The following is a 7,864-nucleotide window of genomic DNA, read 5'->3' on the forward strand; positions in this document are numbered from 1 at the left end:
TAATTTTAGGTTATTTTTTATTTTTTATTCTGAAAACCTTTAAATCGGCCACCCTGTTACTTGTTTTGGTAAACAACTGCGGGATGGTGCTGGAGAGATCTAACAGAGGCTAGAATGTCCCTGGCTAGTATCAAATACAATATTAAATAAATGCATAATTTGAGGTCACAACAGTGGAGATGGCACTGGCTGTCAGCTGTAAGGTATGGTCTGTGGTGCAGTGTCGGGGGACCGTTTGCACCTGGCGGGAACCCATCCCTTCGAGGATGTCTGAACACGGGGGGCCAAGCCATCCAGAAAGTCCCTGTGCTGTTGTGTGACGGCCTGGGAGACCAGGCTGGGCAGGGTCTGCAGACTGACTAGGATGGAGTCTAGTGTGTCGTCCAGACTACCGATCCTCCTATCCAGCTCCTTGCTGCGCCGCTGCAGATCAGACACCAGGTCGTACATCATGTTCTGAGTCTGTGGAGCAAAAATGGTGTCAAACTTTCATAATCAGTGTTTAGAAAAAAATCTATCAATTAGAGATGATGAAGGTGCTTAGTCACCTTGGCTAGATCCACAAGTGTATTAGCCTGGTCGATGAGTTTCCTCTGTTCCATTTTGACTCTGCGCAATCTAGATGAAGTGGGAGAGGGAGAGAGTTATGGAGGGAAAAGGAAAGGGTTAACTTAGGGTAACATACACCGATACACACAAATAAACTAATCTTTATTTAACAACGGTTTGAAAAGGCACACTACTTACTGGTGAATGGCTTGCAGGAATTTCCGCTGATGTTTGCGTACCCTGGCGTGATCGATCTTCTTGACTAATTTCGTGTGTTTGTAGATCAGCCATGTCTCCCTGAGTACATTGGCAGCTGTGTTTTTCACCTTTGGGAACATTCCAGAAAACAGAGACATGACAGACTGGCTGACATGGCAGACTGTCACAATGGACTGCCCTAGCAGTGGAGTCTGTCTTGCTCATAGAGATAGATAGACTCTAATGCCCAAAAACCTGTTAGCATGGGCAGTGCCATTGAGGACTTTCACCATTTTGAAGTAGGCAACTGAGTGGGGCTTCCTATGGGTTAATGGATGACTAAATAAGGTGGATAGTAATTTAAATTTAATAGAATGATTATTATTATATATTTAGACCAAAACAGACTGAAATCTCAGGCATTCTTTTCAAACAGCTCTTACACTAAAAGGGCATTATCATTTTCACAATTTCCCAGTATTATTCCAACCTCATAGTGTGAAAATATATATAAAACACAGGAAAATCATATTGTTGACTACACTGGGCCTTTAAACTTGCCCTTAGAACTGAAAATAAACATGCTTTCAACATCAGACAAATACACCTTTTCAACAACATTTTGCTTATTGGGTTGCTGATTGGGGGCATTATCTTATTTTATAATGTCTATTTATTTAAAAAAATATCAGGTTTGGGTAGTAAATCCACGGGTCCGCCTCCCGAGTGGCGCTGTGGTCTAAGACACTGCATCGCAGTGTTGCCGCGTCACTACAGCCTGGGGTTCGATCCCAGGCTGTGTCACAACCGGCCATGACTGGGAGTCCCATAGGGCGATGCACAATTGGCCCAGCGCTGTCCGGGTTAAGGGAGGGTTTGGCCGGGGGTGCTTTACTTGGCTCATCGCGCTCTAGCGACTTCTTGTGGCGGGCCGGGCGCCTGCAATCTGACTTCGGTCATCAGTTGAACAGTGTTTCCTCCGACACATTGGTGCAGCTGGCTTCTGGGTTAAGCGAGCGGGTGTTAAGAAGCGTGGCTTGGCGGGTCATGTTTTGCATGACGATCTTGTCGAGCCCATTGAGGAGTTGCAGCGATGAGACAAGATCGCAATTGGATATCATGAAATTGGGGAGAAAAGGGGGGTAAAATTACTCAAATAAAATAATCCACGGGTTCAGTTCAGGCACAACTTTTTATAGCCATGAAGACCTCTAATGTCCACTTACTCGTTTGTAGAGCTGAGAGTCCATCATGAAGTTGTGAACGTGCTTCTCAGCTCTAGTCAACTCTGACTTCCTGGCAACTACAGCAACCACCAGGGCAGTGCAGCCGGCCCCCTGGAGAGAAAGACACAGGCACTAATACTTTCAAGAGTCGTTATATATGATTTATTTAATATCATAAACTGGGTGGTTTGAGCCCTGAAAGCAGATTAGCTGACAGCCATGGAATATCAGACCGTATACCATGGGTCTGACAAAATATTTATTTATACATTTCTTTTAGTTAACAAAACTAAGGAGCTGATCGTGGACTTCAGGAAATAGCAGAGGGAGCACCCTCTATTACTGCACTGTTGGAGCTAAACACGTGTATATGACATTTTTTTAATTTAATTTAGATTACTTTGGAACAGACTTCCAAAATGAAAGTCAATTGATGGTGTTTTTAGTCTTTTGTCCAACAATAAAATTAAAATTAAAATAACCCTGCCCTAGAGCTAGCTCATCATGAATGTCAAAGATCTATTTTGGCACTTGTCAATGGGGAATGTGTTGGAAACATACCATGATTCCAGTCAGCAGACACACACCCTTTCCACAGTAAGTGTGAGGGACCATGTCTCCATAACCAATGGAGAGAAAGGTGACAGAGATGAGCCACATGGCCCCAAGGAAGTTACTGGTCACTTCCTGTGTGTCATGATATCTGGAGGAACAAGAAACATACCTGTTGTAATACTGGGCAAAAACTGGTTGAATCAATGTTGCTTCCATCTCATTTCCCCCCCCCAAAAAACTCTGTGTGATGACGTAAAATAAACATGGAAAACTGATTGGACTTGCAAAAAGTCACTGATGTAATGGAATTTTGTCTTTTTTCCAACCAACTTTAACCGAAATCCAATGACCGGGTGAAGTTTTTTGTTGTTGATTTCATGATGAATTCCTGCTTAATTGATAACAACCAAATGTCAATCCAAACTAGACATTGAATTGATGTCTGTGCTCAGTGGGTTTTTCCTACAGTGTATTAACATCTTATATAATTAAACATAAAGAAATGTATGAACTATATCAAGCAGAGAGGCAAAGTAGAGCCATAATTAAACTTAAGGCTGTAATCTCTCATGATCTCAAATACGAATCTTCTTCGGTGTGAAATGTACTGGGTACGAATGATGCACGATGGGGGCGGGGCCTGTACCTCTCACAGACACGCACTGTCCATGACGCAATGATCCAACAGGAGACACTGAAGACCAGCAGTACGGTGCCGGGGCAGATGGTCATGAGAGTCTTCATGACGAAGCGCGTGTTGAAGTTGATCTTGTTGATTGCGCCGATGCTGCGCGACGAGGCGTCTGTGAAGAGCTTGCTGTGCAGCAGCATGACGCGACTGATCAGGTAGAGCCTGAGGAACATGGGGATGGAGAGGACGATGTCCACGTCGGCATCAGTTACTGAGGGCATGTAGGTGAAGGCCAGCCGGGCCGTCCAGGTGAAGACATACTGGCCCGGGATGGGGTGGATGGCACAGACCAGCAGCTCCAGCAGAACTAGGAAGATCCGCTCATACGTCATGGCAATCCTCCAGTCATCAGCTGCATTATCCACCATGAAGAGCTGTGTGTGTAGGTGAAAGGAGAGTAGGGCGAACAAGGGGATTTATTCAATGGGGAAATAAGAGCAAGGGGGAAAACTATAGTATTATTGTAGAGATGGGGATGCATATCACCTGTATTTCCCGTGCATGGTACATCACGATTAGTCCGAGCAATATAGCAGTTGAGAGGCTGATAAGGCATTTCAGAGAGAATGAGTATGAGGATTCCTGCAGAGAAGACAGACAATTAAGATATCTTTTGAATCAGTCTTGTCTTACCAATGCTAGCTTACATTATTTGAGGTCAATCCACTACAATAGAAACATTTCTTACCTTCGTGTAAACCCCCCAGGACAATTCCGTCTCCATCACCATGATGACGATCCCAAGCATCCCAAAGATCAAGGCATAGTCGCTCAACTGTTTGCGCTTTCCAAAGAGTGCCCTACGCTGGCTTAATCTATAGCCAATGTCCTTGGTCCTCTTCTGTGGCGTGTCTCTTCCTCCTTCGCTGTTGGCCTTACTGTTGTTCTCGCTAAAGCCTTTCGAGAACACCTCCTCCAAGACAGACCTTTGGAGTGTCTGATGGGGCTCTTGTCTCTCGGAGTCCAGCTCTGAAAGGTTTGGTGGCGAAGCTCCAAGGCTGCTCAGGGGTCTCCCAACATCCCCACTGTATTTAGCGCTGGTCACAACTGTGTCAGGAAGGAGTGGGCTACTGCTCTTGGACAGGGAAGGCATCAATCCAACATAGCCAAGCTTTTTGGTATGAGGATGTACCTGCTGCTCTCTTTGTCGTTGCCTTTTCCCCACTAGATTATGGTTCACAGGCCACCGATGGCAACTGGAAGAGGAGTGAACACTGCTTTTGTTGCTAGTAGCCACGGATGAATTCCTCACTCGTGGGCTGCTGCTGCTGGATGGGTAAAGAGAAAACTGATGGCATTTTAGGGTGCTAAAATGGTCACAACAATGCTCCCATTCAGAGTCTTGATGTAGATGCTGGTGTAAGGAATGTTGTTGGCTCCCACAATGTACTCCACCCTCATTCGCACAGCAGCTAGGTAAACCATTCCTTAACATCCATTGGTGTTGCGTTTCTATGGGAGGTTGCTGCTGGTTCTGAGGTTGAGACAAAACCAAGAGCTGCCTAACTTCACTTAACTCATTGCCATTCATAGGTATATTGAGTGAAGGTTCTGGTTTTTCAGTAGTCAATACTGGTGGTAGATTATGCTCTTTAAGCTTGAAATGATTATGGGTCTGCTGCCATTGACTATACTCCTTCACCCAGTCTTTTCCTCTGTATCGGGATTTGAAATTGTCCTGCTGGTGATCGATGGTCTCTGTTGAGGGATCCGCTTGATTTGGTTTCTGCCTGAAAAACTGGGATGACGATGAGGCCAGGGTGTTCTGAGGATAGGAGTGAGTATACTGCAGAGAAGGAGGAGTTCCCTTCTTAGAAAATGTGGAGAGGCAGTCCTTCAGGAAGCCCTGCTTTGATCGTGGCTGGAAACCTGCCACCCCTGAACCATGTTTTGTACTAGGAGAATAGCAAACAGAGCCACAGTCGTCATCAAGACGTTCCACCGTGGTCCCATGCCACTCGGCCATGAGTGGGCTTCCGCACTGCAGTTCAAGAGTACCACCCACCTGGCGACAAAATCGGAGGAGATCTTGATTGCTCAGATGTGAAAGTGTAGTTTTTAATGGTGGAGATTTCCTTGGTGGAGCGACTCCATTCGGAGTAGCCAGTGGCAGAGAAGTGGAAGGGGACATGCAGTTAGTGCTCTGCTCTGGTACTAACGTTTGGTGGTGGAGGGCAGTTCCAGAGTAGCAATCCTGCATGACCTCAGGGGCTTTGTCTGGTAGGAACTGCCCTCTTGAGTTGCAGTGATCGGGGTCTCGGTCATTGCAAGCGTCTCCTGTTGAATCAAGCCGACGTGTTGCATTGGTGGGTTTGACTAGAACCAGCCTCATGATTAATGTATGATGATGATGGTTTATTTAATTTCATGTGTATTATGGCAGCTGAAAGCTAAATTGCAGTAATACATACAAGGAACCACATTTCAATTAATAAAATGTGATTCAAGAAAATGTAAAAGTCAGGGAGTTGATGCAAGAATGGAAGTAGAACGATCCAAACGGTGGTGGGAGGGGGGAGCCTCTAATGTGTAGCACCCAGTTGGATGATGCCCCAGATCCGCTGGAAGCTTAACTTAATGGCTCCTGTACGTTTTGAAAATGTTATTCATATTTAGTTGTTTTTAATTGTGTTTTTATTAAACTTTTTGTTTTTGTTAGTTAACTAAGAATTTTTGAATAATCCGATGATTTTGTCCAGGTTTTTCAATACTGTGATGCTGGGAAGGCAGTTGGGAAAATCTCGTCACTTTTAACACTGTTTACACTGATGAACTGCAAAGAGTTTGCTAGGAAGGAATCCAGATTCTAATAAAAATGTTTCCCAAAGCAACCTCTTATATTGGTGTAACCATGTGCACTTGCCAATGCATGGTGTATTACAGTCATCCAGCTAAAAGGGTGTTGCGTTAACACAAGAATAATCTGCAAGAAAGTAGAGAAAACATGAACAAATACAATACAAAGACATTGACTTAACTCCCTCAAAGTTGTAAAGTGTCATCTGATCATAAAGACAATTTTCTGAAGGCTTTTTAAGTGAATTAAAGCAGTGTGCACTACAGTTGAGGGCAAAAGCTAACAAAGATATAAAGCAAAAATAGGACTTCTAACAGAGACATTTTGTGAGACTAGAGAGCCCCTGTCAAAACCAGATGAGAGCCCCTCTGATATGAATCCTCCTCCAACAGGGATATCACCATTGCTACTGAAAGGATGTAGGGCTGGCTTGAATAAAATAAAACTTGTCAACAATAACTGCCGCATCAATGTTGAATACACTATTTCGACATTTTTACATTGCATTTTTTTTTTTTTGTACTCAAATCTTTTTTGTCGTTATGTAGCCTTGTGTATTTGCCAACTGTGCTAAAACATACACAGTACTATTTATTTAAGAAAATGATTAGAATCAATATCACAGATTAGTCATGATTCATAATTTCCGTCTCCTGACTTAGTGAGTTTTCCATTATTTTAACAACTGCACCACAAATACTTGCCCTCCACATATGACTGATAACCTTTGAAAGCATTTCAGGACAAGAAACCTAGTCTAATTTATCAAGCAACTACACAATATTCAAGAAACTCCACAAGGAACTGGTTAAATGCATTTTAAGTTATTGCCTTTAAACTGAACTGCTATTGACCCTCTTTGCTAGCTCAAAAAAAATGTACCCAATCGTGTGACTTTTAAGGAAAAAGAAAAACTATTGTATGTATTATTGTCATTTTCTCTGCTCTATCGACCCAAAGCATGAGACAACTGACCAGACCAGTAGTCATAGCCTGGACTCTTACCTTAATCCTTCAGATACATTTCTCTCCCTGTCCTTGTAGAAATCCAGACACAACTTGGAGGTGATCTTGGCCAGTGCCGGGGAAAGGCATCTGAAGTGGGAGCCAGACAACAGGCTCTTCTTAGACAGGCTCTTCCTACACTTGAGATAGGGCCGCTTTCCTTTGAAAGTGATCATTAGAATTCAAATTGAAGAAAGGGCAGCTGCTGGGCTTATTAAAGGCTTGGCATGCAAATAGAATGGAAGACAAAGCAACAGGATACAGAAAAGGGTGTGACATTGGATCTAAGCAATAAGGACCACATCACAGATCACACATACATGGACTCAAAGCAGGCCCATAAATAGCTAAAAGAACTGTTGTTTCTTCAAAGCAGAATTGTCAATTAGCGGTCAGAGAAATTTGTCATTGATGCTTTGTAGTTCAAAGGCCAACACAGAGCCTCTTATCTCCTCCCTCAAGGACAGACCATACAAAGCCTTTTTCTTATTCATCTTTCCTCGATTCCTCACATTCTCTCTCATACACACAAAAAGCTTATTTCTCTCAAATTTTGATCACACATTTGTTTACATCCATCTTAGTGAGCATTTCTCCTTTGCCAAGAGAATCCATCCACATGACAGGTGTGACATATCAAGAAGTTGATTATTAAACAGCATGATCATTACACATGTGCACCTTGTGCTGGGGACAATAAAAGATCACACTAAAATGTAAATTTTTGACACACAACACAATGCCACAGATGTGTCAAGTTTTGAGGGAGCGTGCAATTGGCATGCTGACTGCAGGAATGTCCACCAAAGCCGTTGCCAGAGAATTTAATGTTAATTTCTCTAC

General features: G+C 43.4%; 1 protein-coding gene across 2 annotated transcripts; it reads right to left on the bottom strand.

The window, feature by feature from the left end:
- Window positions 1-19: 19 nt before the first annotated feature.
- On the bottom strand, window positions 20-7,504 carry kcnn1b (potassium intermediate/small conductance calcium-activated channel, subfamily N, member 1b). Of its 2 annotated transcripts, XM_055940661.1 has the most exons (9): window positions 7,022-7,504; window positions 3,908-6,142; window positions 3,706-3,801; window positions 3,175-3,593; window positions 2,535-2,676; window positions 1,974-2,084; window positions 748-875; window positions 549-618; window positions 20-462 (listed from the first exon to the last, which is right to left on the bottom strand). In XM_055940661.1, the coding sequence occupies exons 2-9, from the start codon at window positions 5,549-5,551 to the stop codon at window positions 193-195; spliced, it is 2,880 nt and encodes a 959-aa protein (XP_055796636.1). In that variant the 5' UTR covers window positions 5,552-6,142; window positions 7,022-7,504; the 3' UTR covers window positions 20-192. The 2 variants fall into 2 exon arrangements, with proteins under 2 accessions (XP_055796636.1, XP_055796637.1); XM_055940662.1 differs by having other exon boundaries at window positions 3,908-7,504.
- Window positions 7,505-7,864: the final 360 nt, after the last annotated feature.

The sequence above is a fragment of the Salvelinus fontinalis genome, chromosome 12 (assembly GCF_029448725.1).
Source record: "Salvelinus fontinalis isolate EN_2023a chromosome 12, ASM2944872v1, whole genome shotgun sequence".
Classification (NCBI taxonomy): Eukaryota; Metazoa; Chordata; class Actinopteri; order Salmoniformes; family Salmonidae; genus Salvelinus; species Salvelinus fontinalis.